Source organism: Astatotilapia calliptera, chromosome 1, assembly GCF_900246225.1.
Source record: "Astatotilapia calliptera chromosome 1, fAstCal1.2, whole genome shotgun sequence".
Taxonomy (NCBI): domain Eukaryota; kingdom Metazoa; phylum Chordata; class Actinopteri; order Cichliformes; family Cichlidae; genus Astatotilapia; species Astatotilapia calliptera.
Window position 1 is genome coordinate 7304729 of NC_039302.1, and position 24919 is coordinate 7329647.

Sequence of the window (24919 nt, forward strand, 5' to 3'; positions counted from 1 at the left end):
CAACTTTGGAAATGCGCATGGCCCATCACTGGTTAATGCGTGTCGGTTAACAACTGTTGCACTTTACAGGTTAACTTAATGTCCAAGATAGAGTGCCATAATTTCATATGCTTCTTAACTCAACGTAAATGTTATTGTTATCACTATAGTGACATAAGGCCAAGCATTAGGTATATTAAATATGTTATATCACAAAAAGCCATGAAAAGAAAGCAATACAATCAGTAGGAAAAGTTTTGTCTCCCCATTAAATGTCTCCTGTGTCAGTTTGTGTATTACATTCATGACTTTGTTCATTTTCATCTGTAGATACATTTTTTTTCTTTAAAGATAAGATTGGAATAAAACTGAATAGAATTTCAAATGAGCAGATATCACATTTGTTTGTGATTGTGGCGCTGTGTCGGCACCAAAGATGCAAAAGAGGAAACAGATAGCGAGGACAAACAAGGACAAACTCATTCGGAAACATGTTTTTGAGGAGATACTAATTTCTGACACAGCACCAATTTGTAACAGCTTATTAGCATACCAGCTGAAACTTCTCACCACGAACAAATAATGAAAGAAAAACATGATGGACTGCCATCTGCATCCTGTCAACACCGGCTACACGCAATCAATCAGCCATCAGAAAGTGCTAACACAGTCCTTTACCTAACACAACCACAACTAGTCTGTTCAGCAAAAGGCTGGATATATGAAATAAGTTAACATGTCCTCAACCACCTTAAAAAAGGAGGCAGCAATCTTTAGAATCCAGCAATCCTAATCCAACATGGTAAATCCCAAGTGACCATATAATATATGGCTCATGAGTATTTGTCATCCTATTGGTACATCTGGGCCTTTGTGCAACACTTTGTGCACAGTGTAGATCCACTTTTTACAGAATAGTTGACTGCCACTTGAATAACAGCATTTTCCCCGCTTTGATTTCTGCCTGACTGTAAGACGGTCTCCCACCAAGCGCAATGCATTCACTGCTGAATTATCAAAGCAGATTAACATAGAGGGAAGAAAAGAGAAGGCAGAAGAGGGGAGGAAAAAAAATCTAAATCATTCCACTGAGAAAATGTCTGCTCTTCAGCTTTCATTTATTGAGTCCAAATATATTGGATGGCGGTTATTTTTAAACAGACCTTAATCCTCTGCTCACCCTTCACTGTGAGGTAGATAATTATAGTAATCTGGTCGAAGGGAATTTAATTTCCAAGCTGAAGATCGTTGCAGTGGGATGGACTAGCTGCTTTATGAAAGGAATTTAGTGTTCTATAATATCAACAGCTACACATATGCAAAACGCAGCATTGTTCAGGGTCTATTTTTGCAATTATGATATATTAATTAGCACTAATGGTGGCAGGTACCCATATGTGACCACAAGGCACATGGCAGGTATATACTTTGAGAGAAATCACTGAAAATTACCCATTGTTCTTTCTGTTCTGTATAGAGGACTAGATTGCCTTTAAACTAAGACAACCGCATAGCGCTCTCCTAATATTCACTTTAAAGGAAAATCAAACCTCCACTAAGCTTCTCTCATGTTGAAAATTTCTTTGAAGATATTCCAAGTAGAAGAGATTTGAGATGGCCCTTCCACTGTAACCACACAGGGAAGTGCTTGTATTGCACATGTACTTGTCCTGCCCTTGAGCAAGTCAGTGATTCCCCACAGACTTGCTGCCAGCTCCAGGGGCGTTTTCTGTGAAGATGACCCTACACTCCGACCTCCCTGGGGGGAGCAAAGTGAAAAGAGAGCTTCACTGCAGGGATCAATAGAAGTATCACGCTGTTGTCACTTTATTCAAGTCAGTTAAGCAATTTAAGAAAGAAGGGCTTAGCTTGCGCTTAATCCTTGACCAAGATATGCACACATAATTTTTTCTGTAACTAGTACGGGATTTAGTGCAAAAACAGTAAACATGTGATTTACATTTTCCATGTTCTCTTCTCACAAAGTTGTGGTATTTTGTTTCATGCCTGCATTCTTCTCTTTGCTGAAATATTTAATTGTGTAATGTTGTATAAACAGCCGACTTACAGCCTCGCAGGTGCACATTGCATGCATCTATCATGGAAGCATGTAGATAATTGGATGCGTGTCCACTTTAGAATATTCAGATGAAGCCCATTAAATATACAGTACATATGTTTCCTTGTAGCTTTCATCTTGGACATTTTCTAAGAGTCCAAACATGATAATGAGTGCCTGAGTCTGCCCCCAGAGTGCATGCAGATCTGAGCCCAACCAAAGTCTCACACGGAAGTAATTCACCACTCTTGAATCAAAGCCGTTAAATCCTCTTTAAATTTTTTAACAAAGTTCTGTTCAAAATTATATATTAATGCTAGTCAGGAGTTGTGTGTCAGCTAAGGCACGTCAAGAGGAGCAATTTATTTCTGTTTGTTTCTATGATTTCTTTATTCTTCTCTCTGAATGAAAGCTTACTGTGTGACGGTTTGTTGAGTGAACATGAAAACACTGCAGCCATAAAGATGCAAATGTAGTTTAAAATTTGATCCATAGCTGATGCATGTTATTGTATTTAAATGCAATCTAGGTATAATAACAGACATTAAAAACCAGAGAGAGAGAGAGAACCACTATTAGAGAACTTCTTCAAAAATCAGAGTGCTTTCTTTTTAAAACCACCAAAACATTAAACCTCATCCAGTTGTTTAGCAGGCATATCGCTATTGTAGTGAACATGTGTCAAAATTCCAAAAGAGGTTGACATTTGAAAATCTTTCATATAATCTCCCATACTGTATGCAAACCCTTATTTTATTTGCAATAGAACACAGAAAATGTATCAAATTTAAACTGAGAAAAATCACCATTTTCAGAGAAATATTTGCTCATTTTGATTTTGATGGCACAAATACAAGACCAGTTTCTGGACTGGGGAGAGGAACATTGTCCCTTTCTTGTCTGATATTCTGACTCCTCAGCAGTCCTGGGTCTTCTTTGTTACATTTTTTGTTTTATGATGAGCCAAATGTTTTCAGTAGGCAAAAGGTAGGCACTGCAAGAAGGGCCGTTCAACACCCAGGCTCTTCAGTTTTGAAGCCCTGTTGTTGTAATAGCTGCAGTATTTAATGTACAATTCCATTTCCAGAAAAATATGTTTATGTGAAATCTGTGAATACCTTTCAGCATTGATGGTGCCTTTCCAAATGTGCCAGGTGCCAAGCTAATAGAGACAAATGCACCCATATACCATCAGAGATGTGGGCTTTTGAACTGAGCACTGATAACAAGCCGGATGGTCCCTCTCCTCTTTAGCTCAGAAAGCAGTGCCCATGTTTTGTTCACAAACATTGATTTCTGTAAGTGTTCCTGAGCCCATGTAGTGATTTTCATGACAGAATCATGACTGTTTTAATGCAGTTCTGCCTGAGGGCTCAAAGATCACGGACATCCAATATCGATTTTCAGCCTTGTCTCTTACACATAAAGATTTGTTCAGATTCTCTGAATATTTTGATATTATGTACTGTAGCTAATTCTTCACAACTTTATGGAATATTATTAAGAATGTGTTCACAATTTGTAGATGCAGTTTTCTGTCCACCTTTACTTCTGAGAAATTACCTATCAAAGATGCTCTTTTTATACCCAGTCATGTTACTGACTTGTTGCCAACTAACCTGATTAGCTGCAAAATGTAAAATTCCTCCAGCTGTCTTTCTAGTACCTTACATGTCCTTACATGTCCAGCCTTTTCTTGCCCCGTATGAACTTTTTTGAGATGTTGCACTGTCATCAAATTCAAAATGAGCTAAAATATTTTATAAAATAAGTTGTATTGTGAATAAAGCATTTTTTAATACTGAAATACTGAATAGTTTTACAAGATATGTCTGTTATTTTGGGGGTGTCGGATCATGGTATTATTCCTAAACCTAAATGAAGCCATGATTTCATGAAGCTGTACGTAGTTAAAAATCTAAAATCTAACCTGCAGGGTTATATTTTGAGGGAGAATCCGTAAATGTTTTAAGCATTTTTAAACAGATCTTATGATTTGATACATTCAGTTCAGTTCAGCTGGACAACTAAGACTTGAAACTTATAAATTGCAGAAAAGGAATACAATTAAAGTTTGGAGAGTAGTGAGTAATTATCCACATCCAGAGCTGGTGGTGGATGCTGGGGTGGCGCAGGGATTGAAATCCAAGGCAGTCACCCCACTTGAGTGTCACTGATGTGTCAAAGGGACAGACAGGGAATATTCATCATCTATACACCGCTGTTTTGGAGGGGAATATTTGGTATATAACACATGGCGAGTGAGACGTGTTAGGTGTGTGTGCTAGGCATGCTTTGCTCCATTTGTGGCTTTTGACCCATTCATTTCAAAAGAAGGTTGGTTTTGTCGGCTCAGAATAACTGCCCAGAGGCTTTCCCAAGATCGATGGCAAGACTTGCTTATAGAATGGCTTGGATAATAATCTCTAGTAGGGAGTAAAAAAAGAGGCATATATTCAGTGGCATCTTTTCAGTCCTGCTACTGCTGTTTTGACATAGTGGTTTTAGGCGTTTGTGGGTCTGTGAGCAGTTACTTTTTTGTAATATTGATGTTTTATTCCATCAATTAAAACAAAAATAACTATATCAAATCTGGGCGTCTTTTTTAAGAGTGGTGTTTCTATGAAAATATCTTTAAATCTAACAGAATAGCTGTGATTCTACACAAAGCCATAGATTTTAAAGACTATTCTACAATTATACACTATTAAAGTAAACTAAATAGTAATTGTGTGCCCACATATATTCTAACTAGCATTTTCTGCTAAAAAAAAAAAGAACAAAAAAACGTGAGACCAATAATAAGACCAATCTCAATACCAACTGTGCCTCAGGATAGGGACCTGTGACCACATAATGGTCTCGGCTTTTCGCTTATTAGAGATGTGTGAATGACTCCTCACATACCCACAGACAAAGGCCAGAATCCATGGAAGGGATTTCGAATGAAAGACAGTAGCACACTGATGGGAAGCAATCTTAAACAAAAGAACAAAAGACTGGCCCACGTATAGTGTCATCTGTTGTCGCTATCCTTTTGCCCCAGTGTGAACACAAAAGCTCCCGAGAGAACTGCCTGCAACTTCTGCTATTCAGTCAATTTGCAAACTAGAATGGCCGGAATTCATTGGCAAAGAGCTGTGACTGAACAGAAGACACTTCAGTGAACTAATCCCTTCAAGCACTCTGCATTTTGGAGGGAGTGGCAACCTGCCAAGACTGGCCAATGAAGCTACATCGCTATTGTGTCATTTTTAATGCAACACTGTTGTCTTTCTCAATACTAACAATGAATGGCAGCATTTTAGAGGCATTAGAATACCACTATATTAGTGATTTCCCACTGTGAGGTAGAAATCTCAAGGATTCTGGTAAATTGCAAACTTTATCCATGTCTGTAAATATTCGCACTTTACAGCGTTACATAATTAAAACACAGTTTCCTGGCCCTCTGCCTTGAGCCTACAAACCTAAAAGAAATTGCGTTCACTTAAAACATTTGGAAATGCATACAGTGTAACAAGAGCATCACTGTAATGTGAAACCTTTTTAATGGTTCCTCTTTTAAATGAAGAAACAAAATCATTCTGTATTCTTTTGCTGGTAGCACAACTTCTCTCCTTACTACATCACTGCTCACACAAAGAAATCTTATGTCATACTGTACTAATAAAGGAATATATGAGGTTTGTGCAGATCCTTATTCAGTCACCAATGCTGGCTGTGTGTAGTCAGCCAACCTAGCACAGACTGCTACCTTCCTTTATGCACAGCATGTGGAGAGAATCTGCTTCTTCACAGTTTTCTGGTTACCAAATCTATTTTTTTCCAGTGAGAATGTTAATCCATATGTGTGCAACCAAGTATCAAGACTGACACCACTGCTTGAGTCATACTAACATACTGCACTGTGCCATGTTTTCATTTAGTTTAATCATCCCCGACTCTGCCCCGATGCCCTTCCACCTACAGTTGGCCAGTCCTGCAGATCTCTCTTTAGAAGCGCAGTCATGGGAGCAGATTGGTGGGTTAGACAAGTGACACGAATACTAAGAGCGCCCTCATATTCAGTCAGTCTGCCACCTAGGGCATCCTGTCTTAATCCCTTTGCAGAGACCAGACAGAGCCTTGGCAGAGTGCATTTGAACATGGAGGTCCCTGCAGATTATTTAGCTCATGTAATTATTATAATGGAGGCAGCATAAGGTAATACGTGAATAGGAATTGAATTATCACTTGAAAGGTGTTTCTTTACCCTCTTGCTTGGCACATGTTAGCAATCTTCCTCTACTTACCTGAAACTGTCCCTTTCTGCAGAAGGGACAGGGACAGAGCCGTGACCCAACCAAGGTTCATGTTTTTGAACTGATTGTGGCTCAAGAGTTGGCAGTTCGTCTTGTAATCGGAAGGTTGCCAGTTCGAGCCCTGCCTCCGACAGTCTCGGTCGTTGTGTCCTTGGGCAAGACACTTCACCCGTTGCCTACTGGTGGTGGTCAGAGGGCCCGGTGGCGCTAGTGTCCGGCAGCCTCTCCTCTGTCAGTGCGCCCCAGGGCAGCTGTGGCTACAATGTAGCTTGCCATCACCAGTGTGTGAATGGGTGGATGACTGAATGTAGTGTAAAGTGCTTTGGGGTCCATAGGGACTAAGTAAAGCGCTATACAAACACAGGCCATTTACCATTTTGTTACTTTGTATACATTTATTTAGTTGAGTTAGTATAGTTAGTTATGTGAGCCCACTGAATAACATTTATTGACATAATGGAGTCCTATCATCATCATATGGACCGATGTCAATTAAAAATACCACTGTGGCTTATACTTGTTTTCAGTTCTAAAACCCTGTCATACCTCCTGTAGTCGATGTGAAAGGCACATACAAAACTCTATATAACAGGACACTGTTTAACAACCACAACAGGCATTGTGGTTACATGAATAACTGCTGCAGTTAACAACAGTCACAGAAGCAATCTTTCTTAAGGCCTTTAGACACTGGACGCGGACTGTTCTTAATGCAGTCATTCACTCTGACTGATTTCACTGGACCAATTTGCGCCATTTATTTTTTTCGGCCCAAGCTGGATTTGTCAGTTCCAAATAAACTCATATAACCAATCATACCACTGCATTTGGCAACAAGTGCGCGCTTAGCTCAAAACACGCACCATTACTGAAGACACAAATACCTCAGACACACAGCTAGATATTGCTCCGGGTCATTTGGGTCTCTGAAATAATTTCTCTACCTCTTTAGATGCGGTCCCAACTCTGCCATCAAGTTCAAACTGCCCCACTGACATCCTGAAATATGTGTGTCTGTGATCCTGGATCAGACCGTGAAATTCTTCCTGCTGCTTTTGAGAACTGGATGAATGCAGAATTTCTATTTCTTCTGTTTCTTGTTTAGAAACATGTATTATTAACATATGCTTAGAATAATGTTTATGATTAGGGATGGGTATTGATAAGATTTTAACGATTCCGATTCCATTTTCGATTCTGTTTAACGATTCGATTCCTTATCGATTCTCTTATCGATTATTTTTTTTAAAAAGGAGAACACTAAAGTCGATTAGCTTAGAACTGTGTTTTATATCTTCTCTTTGAACAAGATAGAAATTTAGGAGTAACATGGCCTTACAAACCCAACAGTGAGATCTTAAGAGATTCACAGCCTACGGCTCTTCAATGGGGTGTCACAGGGTCCCCAGGAAAAAAAATGTATATGTAAAATAATAAAATAAATATTCTCCTGTAGCAATAACAAAGTTTAACATAAATTATTCTGTAGCAATTACACAAGAATATCCAGTAATGTCCCTGCCTACAATTAAACACATTCACTTACCAAAGTGAAATCGGGGGCATCTGCTGCGGCAAATGGGTGCAAGCCTTTGACCACAAACTTAGACACTGCTGGGTGACATTCGTCTATCCTGGCCTGAAAGGAGACGCTACCGGTAGACTGCAGCGAGAACTGCCAGCATCTGAGCCAGCCAGACTCTGTCTCTCTCATCATGGTTATCTAAATGCAACGCACAGTAATAGCAGGTTTTGTAATAAGGTAAATCGCGCTAACATAATATGCAATGCTAATTGATTAGTTACCTGCAGTATTAACGGGAGAGGACGTGGAAACGCTACCGCTGCTGCTGGGTTGAGCTTCGCTAGTCCGGAGCGGATCAAAAACACGACATTCGTTGAAAGCAATCGCGTGTTTTTTGAGCAAATCCTTTTGCATATTCGTAGTGTTTCCTCCCTTTGATGAAATCTCTACTTTGCAAGTATTGCACATTGCCCTGTTGTCATCCTTTCTCATAAAGTGTAACCAAACTTTTGAGCGTTTGTGCCGCTCAGGCGCCGTGTTTCCTACTGGGTAAAAGACGCTACTCAACGTGATGACGTCATTCGGGGCGACTGGAATCGATAAGGGAATCGTTTTTAAAAGTGGCAAATGATTCCAAGGAATTGAAACAGTGGGAACCGGTTCTCAACAAGAACCGGTTTTCGATACCCATCCCTATTTATGATTATTGCTGTGAATGAGCTAATGAGCTGCAAGACTTTTAATTTTTTATCTTAAATCTTTGTGTAACTTTGATACACAGAGGATTTACATTTCAAAACTCCTCTTATACAACACGTAACAAATTTATTAGACCACCACCCAGTTTTAAGTTTATACCGCATATATATACATATATATATAATTATTATTATTAAGATGCTTAATTACAGTTATTTACTTGCATTCCTGAACAGAAAAATTTGTTTTAATGGTTGCATGTTATACTTGATTAATTTCTGAGTACTCAGAGGAGCCCAGTGTACCGTCTCAAAATTGAGTATAGAACTGTGTGACTGAGTTCAGGGAGTTTAGTCATTTTTAATTTTAAAAACATTTTTGACAGATTTTAATGTTTGTGTTTTCTTGTTTTTATAACAGGTAAATTTGACACGCGATACAAAATCTCATCATATCAGTTATTTTACGGCACTTTCAGAACTGCAGTTGCAAAGTGAATTATGCTAATGCAAACAAATTGTGGACAGACCAGAACTCATACACCAATCATCAGTCTATAGGAAAAAAAGGGCTGGTTTCCTGATAACTGTTATCACATTCCTCACAAGAAACAACAGATTAATTAGAATTTTCTTTTGTTCTGTTTTCAGAAATAATATCACCACACATTGCCTGATGGCAAAGGAAAGTGTCCCTATATGTTTCTGTCCCCACAGTGATTGTCTGTCTAACTATAATTCCAGATGGCAGTTTGATTGGTTTCAATTCTGCCTTTCTTTTAATTTAATCTCTTCTATCACAGACTGGAGAAAATGAGCCTGGTCATAAAAATACGTGATGATTTTCAATAATATGATGCCATCTGGGAGCACCGCTCCCCCTGAAGGGATGGCAGAGGTTAAGCTTTGGGTCAGAGGGTCAACTGTACCACCTTTGCTCTCGTGAGACTGAGATTGTTGTCCGTTTCCATTTTGTGCACGGAGCAATCAAAGCTTGCTTAGATGGTTATAGATTAGATTTTACCTACATTCACCAAAACACTGGTGACATTTATGCAAGGGTAGAATAGAATAGAATAGAATAGAATAGAATAGAATAAAAAAGCCCTTTATTGTTACTGTACATGTACAACAACATTGTGGATTATTATAATTGTGGTTATTATTGTTGACTAAAACAGGTTGTGAAAAATATGTATAAAAAAGTATAAAAATTAACACAAATAAAGACTTAAACTAAATCTTAACACTTTCAGATAATGAACCAAAAAAACCAAAGAGAAATAAAACTAATGATAAAATGCAGTCGTACTACAACTTTGTATCTGCGTTAATGAATTACTATATTTGTAGTGCCCTCGTGACCTTGAACGTCAGTAGATGGATAGGTTAATAGATTCCTCGGGTTTTGTGTGTTAAGTCAATGTGTTTGCAAGCTTGTTTTGATTTTTCTTCTCCATAGAGGCCAAAACCAATCAATCAATGCTGCTTTAGGATGAAAAAGGGGTCAGTGTGAACACATTTAACTTTAATAAGTCTAGAGTGCTCCTGCAGTCATCATAACATCCTTTACCCTATGGCTACATAGAGTCATTCCATCTAACGCCCTGTGCTCGTATCTCCACATAAGACTAGGAAGAAAATCAAAGCTTAACCTTCTACTACTACTTTTTTTCATGTCTAAAGCAAATCTGCAACTAAATGTGCTTCTAACACAATGTGAATGATGTGAATCCCATGCAATCAGAAACACATTACCTCAAACCTACTTTAAAATGTTATTTTGTGGCTTCATATGGAGTGCAGTTTTTTTTTCCGGGATGTTTCTTCCATCACCTGCCCGTTCCACCAAATATATTTACATTTTGCTTAACTCAGATGTGTGTCTGCCCTGTTCTGTTCTGGCCATTTTACTCATGATCTTGAAGGTAATCCAGAATAAAGGGTGTAAAGAAATAATCAACATCAAAATGTGCTCTTTCTGTTTTCATGACTCTGACTTCACTGTATTGGGAGGAGTGGATTGGAAGTCAGAGCAAAGAGCTGCTTGGTCAACAACTGACCCAGCCAGGGTGGTGGGTGACAGATGTGGTGCTAAGCAATACATGCAACATCTTCAGCAAGGCCATATCCTAGATACAAGGTTTAAAAATCGCTACATCAAGCAAGCTAGAAATTATACCAAAAAACATATTGGATCAAACCAATAGAGTGAAAAATGTTCAAGAAAACATTTCTCTTTCAGTGCTGAGACACAACCAGCCGTCATTTCCGTTCCTCTTGTAAGAACAGCATATGACTGATAAGTCAGCAGCACCCGGCAGCATGTGTAGATTTATTTCCCTAACACCAGCACTGAGAGCACCGAGGCCAAAATGGAGGAAGGCGAATTGCCTTTCTTTCAGGTTAAGCGAAAACTGGAGAGTGAAGCACTTCCAGTCTGCATGTCAGTGATGGCCGCTGGTTATGATGGCCTTCAGTGCCAGATTTTAAAGCTGCCCCCCCTCCTCCCCTCCTTATACCCTCTGGGACAAAAAATGCATGCCAGCGTGCACACGCACTGCAGCAAAGAGAGAAATGTTTTATTATGTTGGATTTAAAAGTCTAGTAGTCTTCCTACTGACAATATGTAGTGGCACAAACACAGTCACGCTTGCAAAAATCTAATTACTAACTCAACATAACAAGTAATTATTTTCAGGATGTTTACATATACGTATAGGCTACTAATGTTTATGTCTGATCAGCATAAGAACACTTCAGGCACAACACTGGATGCCTCACTGGATATTAGCACACATTTCACACTGTATTCCAGTCATTTATCAAATGGGTCATTGTTTTAATTATTATTTAAGCTAAATATCACTTTTTTCAGTTCACAGTTTTATTTATGACATGTTAGAAAGTAAAGTACATTGTCCAGACCCAAATGTTCTGTGGTCAGCTTGTTTTAGATGTTAGTATTGTTTTAAATGATCAAAGTATTCATTAATCAGTTGTCACTCAAAATATTTTGGATGACTACTGAAGAAAATTTGACATGTTTAATTTATTAGATAATTTGCAGAAAGAACATAAATCATAACAGATTACAATTCTGCAAATAATTCATATACATGTAGAGAAAACAGTCACAGTAGGTATTGTCATTGTAGTTTTAACAGTCCACTCTTGATCACTGTTTGAGTAAGGTTTGCAAATCAAAGAAATGTTTCTGTATGTGCAAATGGTGAAAACTTTAAACAGTAAAATTTTACAGATATATCATTACTCGTCCTTGGAATGTGTGGAAGATATTTATGAAAATGTAAATTTCAAGTTCAAGTTCAAAGTTTATTCGTCACATGCAGTGGCAGATTGCCCTGCAGTGGAATGACCCCCCCGAATTTCTAAATCCATATCATCCTTGTTTAGCATACTGATGTGTGTTATGTTGCTTATGGGGTGCAGGTTGTTGTATACAAAGCATATGCTAATGTAACACTTTAATAATATGGCACTTTCAAACTGTTTGAGACTTTCAAACACTGTTTGTTTTGTCCATGTCTAAGGCACATTGTCTATGCTCAGGTCTTCCAAGACCCAGATGGCCTGTGAGGTTACACAGCAGCACAAACGATGTTAAAAGCAAGAGATGCAACAAACGTATGCAAATACAATGAATCACTAATGCATTGAATGAATTAAGAAGATGATATTCAGTTCATCAGACAGCCCTGTCCGTGGCCACGGGCGTCTTTTATCCAGCACAATGAGATACTTGCCACATTTCATATCACTCCATATTTTATCCACTCTATCAATTTCATATAGACCAGATCAACTGCAAATGGCTGATTAGTAATTGTCTAATGAACAATGTGACTTCGTTTTTGGTTTGACTCACTCTTCCCTAATGCAGTAAGTTAATAATGCAATAATATAGAAGACAGTTTTTTTTATTGTTCTTTCAGCTGGCTTTAGTTATTGTACCATTACATTTAATAAAGAAAAACTGAAAGTGTAAATAACACACAAAGTGAAATCAGCTGTGGGAAATCAGTGTGATGATCTTAAGACAAACATGAGATCGACACAGCGCTTAATGAATGTGAGCTTTTATTTTTTAATTTTTTTTTGTGGAAAAGTGGAAATGCAAATGTGCACAACAATTCAAAGTTCCCCCTTACAACTCAGAGGGGAACAGCTGCCAACAAATGCAAATGATCCGTAATGAAACGTTTCTTGTTGCATTTCATCCTCAAAGATTCCCGTCAGTTTGATTTGTGCTGAGAACTTTTAACATATTTATTCTCATATTCACTAATTTAGACTACAAAAGAGATTATTTTTTCCAAGTAGTACTAAATTTCTTGACTGGAAAGCATTCAGTGTCTAGACATCTGTGCCAAGCTTGCTTCCCCAGCGTGTGGAAATGTCCGCTATAACACATTTTCCTAGTCAGAGTAAAATGTTGTTGTTTCAAGTGTGCAACACTGACAGACTCTAATCATCTGACATTGTAATTTAAATGCTCTCCTTGCTGTGTACACCTTGATTGAGACATATGTTACCCTAGCACTTTTCCAACAAACTCATTATAACAAATGCATTTGGCAAATCACTGTGGTGTCACACACAATGCCAGTGGCGGCTGGTGCAGAAGTAAGGGTGGGTGTGTTTTTATGTTGCTGGCAGGATTTTAGATGTAAGCAGCCACTGCTTTTAGTGAGTCTGAATACATGTTGAGCGAGCCTAGATGAAATTAATCCATGCAGTGTTGCAGCAACAAAGGCAGGAAGGATGTTGGTAGCGTTTTCCTTTCCTTATGCAATATATGTCCCATCTCTTCATGGAATGAGACATCCTGTGCTGATAAAACTGGTTTTAGATCAAGTGCTTTATGAATAAGGCATGTGACCGAAAAGTACAATTGCTCCAGGAGTGGCAATGACATGCTCTTTTCTTTAAGCATTCAAGTGGAAGTGCAAACTGTGATGTTTTATTGACAGCAAATAATCAGTATTAGTGTGTTTGCCATGTCTGACATTTTCTTCTCTTAGGTGGCAGTGCAGGGTTGTTGTAATTCCAGCCGAACAAAATGAGCTCCTGCCAGTGGGAGGCCTTATTCGATCTGATTCCCCAGCAGAGGCACGTCTCTCCACAGCCTCACTACATCACAGCTATCATGACAGACTGGCTGGTGCAAAACCAAGCCACATGTAGACTCATTGCTACTGATTAAGTCAGCCACTCATCCTCACCGGAGAACATTTCCGCCTCAGTTAACAATTTTTTACAGTTTAGAAAACACCTGTCATAATATACTTGTTTCTCCTTGCTCGTGGGTTGATGGAAAGAGATGATTAACAGATAACTTCACTTGGAAGAGCCAGGAAGAGACAAGGAGAATACTTAAATCTAAGGAACCAGTAGGCAAGGTTAATGTTTTTTGCAAAAGTCAAGAGTGCTTTGCTGTTGGTGAACCCATTAAGTGCAGTGAAGGATGACGTGTGTATCACTTAACAGCAGAGGTTGACACAATGTTGCCAAACCTATACTTTCTCCACATGTCGGGTAGGTTTGTTATACTGCATGTACAACTTTATTGTAGGGTACCATCTTTGGGGGGCAGAGTTGCAATAACATCATATCCACACTGCAGTGTAAAAGTGGGAGGTACAGGCTGTGCTGTGCTGTATGTGTATGAATCTTGTGGTCTATTTTTATCTTCAGCATGCTCAGGCATATTCTTAAAGTAGATCTATTGGGTGACTGGATTAATATAATCCAATTTAATCTAATCAAAGATAGCAGAGTAACGAGTTTCTTGTTAGTCATTTGATTTTGGATGTAAGAAATTTTGCTATAGTTATTTAATGACAGTATAAGACCTCTTCACACTCTTGAGCCATACATTGGATCATAATAAAATGTAAACAGGGCTGGAACGCTGCTTTAAATGAAGAAAAAGTAGTAATTGTGTAACACTTTTTTAAAGCCTTACTTAAAGATCATTTTCAAGCTTTGGAGTAAAAACAAAATTAAATTAAATGAAACCTGCTGCGTATCATATAACCTATAGCACATTTTTAACCAAGAAGAAATTGATTTTTTTTACATACCTTTTTTTAGTAGTGTTTTGGACAGAAAGTAATTTTAACTGTCGTTCATATAGTGTGTTTGACAGTGCCGTGCCATATTCACTGAGCATAATGCCTTGGTGTTACTGACTTGTCTTCCACTGAAAAAAAAAATGACTCCAGTGGATTGCACTTCTTTTGAAATTTTTATGACTAAGGCTTTTTATTCTATTAAATAATTTCTGTCTTATGATGCCAATGAGAAGGGGGCTTACAAGAAATTTGCAGGTCGGGCTCTGATGGGATGCAGATACTAAGTTCTCATTTTCCATTTTCAGTCTCCTGTGTAGATGTGTCGGCTTCTGTGAAGCTTGAAAATCTGGGACAGTCCAGAGTTAAGGAGCTAAAAAAATACTTGTGTTTCAATACACAAATGAGTAATACTGACAATTAATTTAGGCTTTGAATTCTTGATCTTGTTGTTTCATTATTCTCTGCACAATGTACTGTATAAATTTATTCAACAATTCAGTCCAAATGCCAAAAAAGAATGAAAAACAAATGCCTATTACAATTTCTCAGAGCTTGAAGTTCCACCTTTGTGCCATTTATTTCATGTGACCAAACAGTCTAAATATACAAAGATATTGGGTTTGCCTTCATACATGATAACAACATGTGCAATGTATTGCCGGCTACTTTTCCTGGTACTTAATGTTATTCTTTTTTGCTTCTTCTCGTTACAGAGAACACAAACAGCGGATGAACTATGAATGCTGAACACAATGATCTCTTCCCTCCAGCGCCAGACAATGAGAGGTCGTAGGCTGAAGGGGGCACTATCCAACCCCCTCTTTGTGCTGCTTTTGGCCCTTCAGATCCTGGTGGTGGCTGGGCTGGTTCGTGCTCAGACCTGTCCTTCCGTCTGCTCATGCAGTAACCAGTTCAGCAAAGTCATATGCACGCGCCGCAGTCTAAGGGATGTTCCAGATGGCATTTCTACCAACACTCGCTACCTGAACCTCCAGGATAACCTCATTCAGGTAATCAAGGTGGACAGTTTTAAACATCTGCGCCATCTGGAGATCCTACAACTGAGCAAGAACCACATCCGCAGCATTGAAATTGGCGCCTTCAATGGGCTGGCCAGCCTCAACACCTTGGAGCTCTTTGATAATCGGCTCACGACAATCCCCAATGGAGCATTCGAGTACTTGTCCAAGCTGAAAGAATTGTGGCTAAGAAACAACCCCATCGAAAGTATACCATCTTATGCCTTCAACCGGGTCCCCTCGCTTCGAAGGCTGGATCTAGGTGAGCTCAAACGTCTCTCCTATATTTCTGACGGGGCTTTCAAGGACTTGAGCAATCTCCGCTACCTGAACCTGGGAATGTGCAATCTCAAAGAGATCCCCAATATCTTACCTTTGGTAAGGCTTGAAGAGCTAGAAATGTCAGGTAACCAGCTTTCTGTTATAAAGCCCAGTTCATTTACAGGGCTAGTGAACCTCCAGAAGCTGTGGATGATGCATGCCCAGATTCAAACTATTGAGAGGAATTCCTTTGACGATCTTCAGTCACTGGTAGAGCTCAACCTGGCTCATAACAATCTTACATTTCTACCCCATGACCTCTTCACACCGTTACATCGCTTAGAGCGGGTCCACCTCCATCACAATCCTTGGAATTGCAACTGTGATATTCTGTGGCTCAGCTGGTGGCTGAAGGAAACTGTACCAGCCAATACCAGCTGCTGTGCACGTTGCCATACTCCCTCAGCGTTGAAAGGTCGCTACATTGGAGAACTGGACCACAGCTACTTTCAGTGTGATGTCCCTGTTATTGTGGAGCCACCCAGTGACTTGAATGTGACCGAAGGCATGGGTGCAGAGCTTAAATGTCGTACAAGCTCGGTGACCTCCATCAGCTGGCTCACACCAAACGGCTCACTGGTGACTCACGGGGCCTACAAAGTGCGTTTGTCTGTCCTCAATGATGGGACGCTGAACTTTACTAGCGTCACAATGCAGGACACTGGGACTTACACCTGTATGGTTAGCAACACAGCAGGCAACATTTCTGCCTCCGCTGTGCTTAATGTCACTTCTTTGGACAGCAGTGGGGTGACCTATTTTACCACAGTCACAGTTGAGACCACTGACATGATGGGGGAGGATAGCCAAACACCACTTCCCCCATTTGGCTGGGTGTCTTCCTCAACAACAAAAGGTACTCCTGTTTCCACAAGGACCACAGAGCGGACTTACACCATTCCAGTTCTTGATCCGGAGGGAGAGGGATCCCTGGATGAGGTGATGAAAACCACTAAGATTATCATTGGCTGCTTCGTGGCCATCACACTCATGGCTGCTGTTCTGCTGGTTATTTTCTACAAGATGAGGAAGCAACACAACCAGCAGGATCCCGATGGCCCTGCCTCCTCCATGGAGGTCATTACCGTTGAAGAAGAGCTGGCAGGTGTTGCTGCCATGGAGAGACACCTATCGCTGCCCCCTCTGGAGCACTACAACCACTACAACACCTACAAGAGCTCTTATCACCATCCTCCTATGCTCAGTACCATACACAGCTCAGCCACACAGGAACCTTTACTGATTCAAGCTTGCTCAAAAGACAATGTACAAGAGACCCAAATCTGATTTTAAATTTGACTAAATGTCCAGCATCAGCCGTTACACACTTGGAGTACAATGGACCAAAACGCAAAGATAAAAGAAATTGAATGCCATTGACTTCACAGAGTTGATGTCAATTATGGCGATTAGTCAGCATTTGGCAAAGGGACGACATATGAAACTTTAAAAAGTGTCTTTACAAAAACAAAGATTATTTATTAAAAATATGTCTAGTGGCTAAATGAAGAAAAACAATTTGTGATAGCTTTTTAGCTCACTTTATTTCTCTCTCTCTCTCTATCTCTCTGTGTAATACCGCACAAGGGAAAGAATGGTTTGCTAAAACGGAAACTGAAAGGTATCAAATGCAGCATTCACTATTTCCATTGGCCTTAAACTCTAATGCAATGCTCTTCATTCACTACTTACATTTTATCTGATAACACGGTTTATTGAAGGACAATGCCCAAGTATTTACAAGCATTTATTTAGTAGTGCAGCACACCAGTTCCAATTTGAAGGAAGTTTATGAAACGTGAAAACATAAAATGACTTTTTCTTTTCCTGGCCATGCTATTCTAGCTGTCACTCAACACAAAATTAGATCTTTTAATGGCACGGCTCTGGATGATATCACAGCGAAGCCAGCGTGCCTGAGGAGCAAAGCTGCCAAATGAGTAAATGTGCATTTCCCCTGTGGCTTCTAAACAACAGCCATATATCCTTCACTTTAATTAAGATTAAGGTCTTGCTCCCACTCCTCCTCCTACTTTTTCTTTACACTCTTGACGCTTTACCTTGACTGTCTTTTTTTTCCGCCTTCACCTCCCCCTCCCTCTTCATACCCCCATGAATTCTCCATGTTGCCGTTTTACCCTCTGTCTTCTTTCTCCTCACTTTCTTCTCCTCCATGTCCTCTTGCTTCTTTGTCTTGCTGTCGCGTAGCTCGGGCACGTTCCTCACCCCTCGCCATGTCTCATTTGTCTCGCTTTATCTACCGGCATGTGCCGCACGATGGCAGAATATTGCTTAGGAAAATGACGGGAAGCATAAGGCTGTGGTCTGTAGCCTCCCTGTTAACCCAGTAATGATCTACGTCCACTCAGTGTCGCATTACCTTGCCATCACCCCAGGGTCACACAAGCTCAGGCGCTGATAGTCCATCTGTTAGAACAGATAAAGAGGCAAATGAGGCTGCTTTGTAATGTAGTGTGACCCTGTCAGACTAAAGCAGACGGAGCTAACATAGTCAGTGAAGCAGCTAGGAACCTGCAACAAAATAAGGGAAGATGGGTTATAGCTCATTAATCTGTATCAGCAGTTCATTTGCAGGCTAACAGAGGAAAGCTGATAAGGAAACAGCACGAGACTTTTTCACTTTCCCTTTACCCAACATCTAACAGGGGGTAGAGGCCTTTGATATTGAAGCGACCCCCACTCGGCTTTTTTTCTTCGAGGAAAACAAACACACACACTCTCTTTGATGATGCATCATTTATAGACCATCAAAACATTGTCTCTCCTGTAGTCTGTTTACGCTCCGTTTTTTCATTTAGTCTTTCAACGGAGAAGGCTTAAGGAAAGGGGAAGGTAGAATTGAAAAGTGAAGAACAGCAGTTGGGTAGAGGGAGTCAGACCTATAATGGTCACGAGGGGTCTTCAAACAGAGATATTGCAGATATGAAGAGAGAGGAGTGAAAAAATAGATAAGAAATAAGGAGGAAAAACTAGCCATCAGCCTGTCGCCATGGAAACAGTGACCTTGTACAGAAAGTAAGAGGAGGTAGATATGCCTTTCGCTTTGGTGTCTGTGCAACAAGCATATTTTAATGTGTCCCACTGGCCACTTCACAAATACATCTAATCATCGACAAAACTGGCAAAATGAAACGTAGTCTTATATTTACAGATGGCTCTGGACGGGATATGACCCACACATGATGTCTCTGCGTTTGAGTTATTTAGTGTAAATCGTCACATGATGTAACCAAAAAAAAAAAAAACAGTTGACAATATAGCTGTCCAGGCAGTTCCGCTTGCCTTTTTAGCTTTCATCTCTGTGAGGTCTGCTAGAAGTATGAGGGGAACGGAGTGCTGAATATTCAGAAACCTCTCCCGCTCTCGCTCTCTCTAAATGAATTCTTTTGTTTTCTACAATAGCAGTTAGATGGCGAATAACAAACATGACGGAAAATATGCATTTAAAGACTTGGTTATGAGAGAGAATCAGTAACTTGTTCCCCGTCAGGGTTGGAATTTATTGATTGGTAATGCCAGTGAGTGAACCATTCTTTCCCTTTCCACTGTTTCATTTTTTTTCAGTGCTCAATTCCTTTTCAATGCTTTTGGTGGCTTAATGATTCAATGTTGACGCTGGCTACAGTGAAAAAAACAAGGTTCAGATTTTTTTTTTATATATATACTTGGGTCGAGGGTTGTGAGTTATTCAGAATGAATGGAATGTCTCTGTATTGGTATTTACTTTAGTTGGACAGTGTAAGATTGAAGATCCTTGAAAGCCAGAATGGATTTAGGACTGAATGCAGAATGTTGGACTTGAAATACCAGCAGAGTGAGCTTGATTTTTGTGCAAAATCCTTAGCCAAGGTGATTCCAATTCTTGTGTGTTATTCTGCCAACTGTCCATGTATGGGGAGGGATACTTATATGTTGGGGACATTCTCTCTCATTTTCAGAGAGAGTATTCATCACACGGTTAAATTTCTACAAAAGGAAAAAAAAATATTTTCAAAAACACATTGCAAAAAAGAAAAAAAAATCAGATCATAATTTTACATGTGCTTCGATTGTTTAAAAAAATGACAAAAAAGACAAAAGAAAAAAATAACAAGAGACTGTGCTTGTAAGGAGTCCAACTAATTTCCCTGAGGATGATGTTCAATTATTGATACATGAGATTGTAGTTCATACTGTACATGAATACAAATAAAAATTGCAATTCTTTTTTTTTTCAATAGATTCCATGGATATATTATTACCAGACATCTTGTCACCATTTTTGCTGTCTTTGTCCCATTTGCACATGAACACATGTAAAGAAAGACTCGAACAAAAGCGATTGCTAAGCAGCTCAAAGAAGTCTGAACTGACAAGAATGCGCTGGAGAAAAAAAACCCCCCAAAACTAAAAAGTACTGTAGCTTATTTTATGAGGTCAGAGGATGGAAGGGGATCTGTTTAAAAGGAAGTGCTTTTTCTGCATTATACATAGCCTTTTGGATTCTTTTATCTAATATGAATCATCCCATCTGTCTGACAGAATCATTTGATTCACGCTGTCAAATCTGAGAATTCCTTAACCAATAGCGCAATAGGCTATTCCTGCTCTCTCTGCTGACTCAATGTGGTGAATAAAGGATCTCACAGAACCTTAGAGAGTCAGAAGAATACGCTAACAATAGCCTGCGCTACTCTCACTGGCACTTTAAAATGTATTTAATGTCAAATCCGTTAAACCAAATCTCCACCAGAAACAATCGTGGTTGGTGTGAAAAATTACAACAATTCAGTGAAGAGACCGCTTGTCATTATGACACCCACAAATAGCACAAAATGGCTTACAGTCACAACTGCCTTTGGGATTGCTCCATTTCATTCACAAAGTGCTTCTGATATGGCTGCTCACGTTGTGGTGCAGGAGTCATTCAGACAGGCTTGTACGATTCATCTCGAAAGCTAGAATGTCTTTTCTGAGATTATAATTGATTCATTCACCTAATGATTAATTTATTGAGGTGAAACACTCAGATACAGTGAAATGATTTCAAATCCAGTTCTGAAACTGAAAAGTGACCCCATTAATTTCCAGGTTATGTATACTGTATGAAGGCCATTACTTTTTCTTTTTTTTTTTCAAAAACAGTGAAACAGATGATCATTAATTGAAGTGTGGTTTAAAAAACAGAATACACATGCTGTGAAAACAGGGCTTTATTTTTCACCACACTTGGCTGAGCTCTTTGTCCAAAATTAGGGGAGATTCAGTACGTTGAGCTTAACGAGGAGGACTGCTCCCCTCTTGCTGGTGATGTGTGTGTGGTGCATTCACGGTCTTCTAAAATTGACAGTCTGTTGAAGAGCATTTACAAAAACACTTTGAGTGAAAGAAAATCCTGGAAAACCTCACTATGCTTTCAAGGATAGCCTTTGGTTTTATTTGTTTTGGTTTTTTTAAGAACCTTCTGTTTTGTAGTCAATAGTCCAGCCTTAGATGTTGAAGATAGCTGTGGTAAATACAGAAAAAGTAAATGCACAGCCACACAACTAGTGTGCGTAATGCACAGAACAGCTTGCAGATAAAAGGAAAAAACACACACACACATACACACACCCAAGGTTGCCTCAGTGTGACCATGCTTTGCCATGGGACACAGGTAAATAAGTTAATTAAATATGAGACACCAAGGCCCCTCTAGGTTCATTAAGCACCAACATACTCCTTGGTGGTTAATTAATCCAGGCATGTCTTGAGGAGCCACATTATAATCGATCCTTAATGGTCACTTTAATCTTTCTTTCAGTGCTTGATAAATATCATAAGAAATGTTTTTCTTCTTCAAGGTGATATTGACATAATAGGATAGCCAATTATAAAAATCCCACATCTTTGACACCTGCTGTCAGAGGATCCAGTGGCTTTGTTATCCTGCAAGGACGCATTTTGATTTGGTTACTGAGACAACTTGTCCACCTTAGGCTTCATAGAGACCTAGAAACCATTTAGTGACTTGTGTATGTGTACTCCCTGTTGGGTTGGTGAGTAGTTTTTCCACCTTTGCAATGGGAAATTGGTTGCAAATAAGGTACTGCACCAAAATTCTCTTTGCAGTTGCTTTGATTGCTAACAGATTGCCATGTTCACTCATAGCCTGCATGGACGATACCAGCTGGTCTGCCAACACTTGCTGACTAACTTAGCAGTAGTGAAACTTGAAAAAGTGCCATGCCAACCAGAAGAAGCCAATCGTTGCCTGGCCAAGTAAAAGTATGGCTGACCACAGGAATCTGTTAGCAACCAAAACAATTCCGAGGAGATTTTAGGTGCAAAGGCAGCTGATTTCACCAAGCAACAGGAAACAACCTCAAGCAACTACTTGCTGGTCAAGGAATGCAAATGTTTCCCTTGAAACCAGTGGTAACCAGGCAGTCGCCAAATAGTCTTTAGTCCCGTGTACCTGGGGCCTTAGGGGAAATGTTAACTGCAAATCAATGCAGAGTTGTTCTGGGTGATTACCTGATGCTTATGATTAAATCTTTCAGATGGAATGTTCTCTTCAAATATGACAATGTCCCCATCCATCACTAAACGGTTCAATGAGTGTGAAATAGATGTGAGTCGCACTGTAGCTTTTGCACTCACCAGTGCTTAGCACAGTTAAATACTTCTGGATTTTGGATATTAGACTGACATTTGAGACAGCATTCATCACCACTATTACTGCCAACATCAACACACCTAATTAGAGAGTATTTTTTGTTGTTGTTGTAGTTGTTGTTGTTTTAGAAAAATGCGTTCAATCTGCCAGCTCTAATTCCAAGAAATATTCGAGTTGTTCTAGTGGATCATAATGGTCCGACGCTATCTTCATTTTCCCTTGAATTTTTTTTTATCCCTTTTTACAGAATGTAAAAAAGAATGTAAAGAGAGCTCAACAGTTATAATCAGTGCTTTCCTAAAAACATCTTCACCTTCATCCTAATCTCTCAATTATAATAGAAGACGACTTAACTACTCCTTTCTTTCCAAGGAGGTATAACCATATATGTTGATGGTATAAAGGTTATGGGTATCTAGGTCATGGTTCTTTTAAACACTGACATTTCTTTTTAAAATAAATGATTAATAGTACTGTTTAGTTATGGTAAAACATAATGGTTTGACAAATGGCCTAAACATAACTTTTACACTGTTGAATAGGGAGAGATAAGCAAGTATCAGATAGAACTTTATTAATCCCTCGGGTGGGTTCCTCTGGGAAATTCGATTTCCAAAAAAGCACAGCACCGACAGAAGTTACAGAGTTACAGAATATTATATATATATATATATATATATATATATATATATATATATATATATATATATATATATATATATATATATATATATATATAATACACACACACACACACACACACACACATATATATATATATAAATACAGAGACAATATAAATAAAATATACGAAGGGGATAAATAGAATAAATAGGAATAAAAATAAAAATACAAGTGAATTGCACATTTCAAGTATTGAGTCTATTGCACCGTTGACTATTTACAAAAGTATTGCACAAAAGGTATTGCACAGTGGGGTGAAGAGGCACTACAGCTTAGTTGTTCCCCCCTCCTTTGTCCTCCTGTTTCCCCTCCCTCTCCCCTCCAGGGAGGAGTTAAACAGTCTGATGGCGTGTGGGACAAAGGAGTTTTTAAGTCTGTTAGTTCTTGTCTTTGGGAGAAGCAACCTGTCACTGAACAGACTCTTCTGGTTGTTAATGGCCGTGTGCAGAGGATGTCTGGCATTGTCCATAATGTCCATCAGTTTCTTTAATGTCCTTTTCTCTGCCACTGTCACCAGAGTGTCCAGCTTCATGCCGACCACAGAGCTAGCCCTCCTGATCAGTTTCTCCAGCCTGGATGAGTCCTTCTTTGCTGTGCTGCTCCCCCAGCACACCACAGCATAGAAAAGTACTCCAGCAACCACCGACTGGTAAAACATCCTCAGGAGCTTCCTGCAGATGTTAAAAGACCTCAACCTCCTGAGGAAGTACAGTCGGCTTTGGGCTTTTTTATACAGGTGCTCTGTGTTGCATGACCAGTCCACTATTAAAGTTTTGATTATAATGGCATTTTTCTTTTCCTTTTGATTATGAACCCAAGTTCCAGTTTCACTTTGGCTTTCCATTCTCCTCTGAGCCAGGACATCTTTAAACAAGTGATCATTTATTTTTTATTGCCTGAGGGAAAGTGTTCACACATTTTCTGCTGCAGAGTTTGTGTGAAAGCTGTCTCACGTCATGTGCCCATTGACCCGTAACAAACTGAGACCAGTTACCATAAGATTACATAGAGGGGGAGAGGAAGAAGGGCAAAACTGGTATGTCTGACATTTGTAATTGCTTTAGCTCCACAAATGAAATTATTTTTATTTCTCAGGAGATATTTTTTATGATAAACAGCCAGTTTTGTGAAGTGGGCTCACTGCATTCTTCTAGAGCATGCTGCATAAGTGTTTCATTTTTGTGAGGTTGTGCAAAAACAGATTTTGTGGTAATGAAGAAACAATGTTTTTATCTATTTAAATTCAGTTCACAGAAAGAATACAGTGCATCTGGAAAGTGTTTCTCTTCACGTTATACATTTTAGCATGTTACAGCCTCATTCCACAAAGGACCAAATTCATTTTTCACCTCAAAATTCCAAACTCAATACATCATAATGACAAAGGAAAAAGGTTTACTTTAAATTCTTGCAAATGAAATGTTTTTAAAGTATCCACGGCCTCAATATGTTGTTAAAGCACCTTTGTCAGCAGTTACAGCCTGAAGTCTTTTTGAGTGGGATGTTACAAACCTGGTGCACCTATTTTTTGGGCAATTTCTCCCATTCTCTTTCATAGAACTCCTCAAGCTCCA

The 24919-nt window shown here is 39.3% G+C and overlaps 1 protein-coding gene across 3 annotated transcripts in view; it reads left to right on the top strand.

Annotated features, from left to right (window-relative positions):
- lrrc4cb (leucine rich repeat containing 4C, genome duplicate b) overlaps positions 1 to 20241 on the top strand; it is a 46678-nt gene extending 26437 nt beyond the window's left edge. For all 3 annotated transcript variants that reach the window (XM_026160870.1, XM_026160977.1, XM_026160925.1), the window contains one exon: positions 15377 to 20241. In XM_026160870.1, the coding sequence (XP_026016655.1) occupies positions 15404 to 17290 (1887 nt within the window). In that variant the 5' untranslated portion in view covers positions 15377 to 15403 and the 3' untranslated portion in view covers positions 17291 to 20241. The remainder of the gene's footprint in view (positions 1 to 15376) is intronic.
- Positions 20242 to 24919: the final 4678 nt, after the last annotated feature.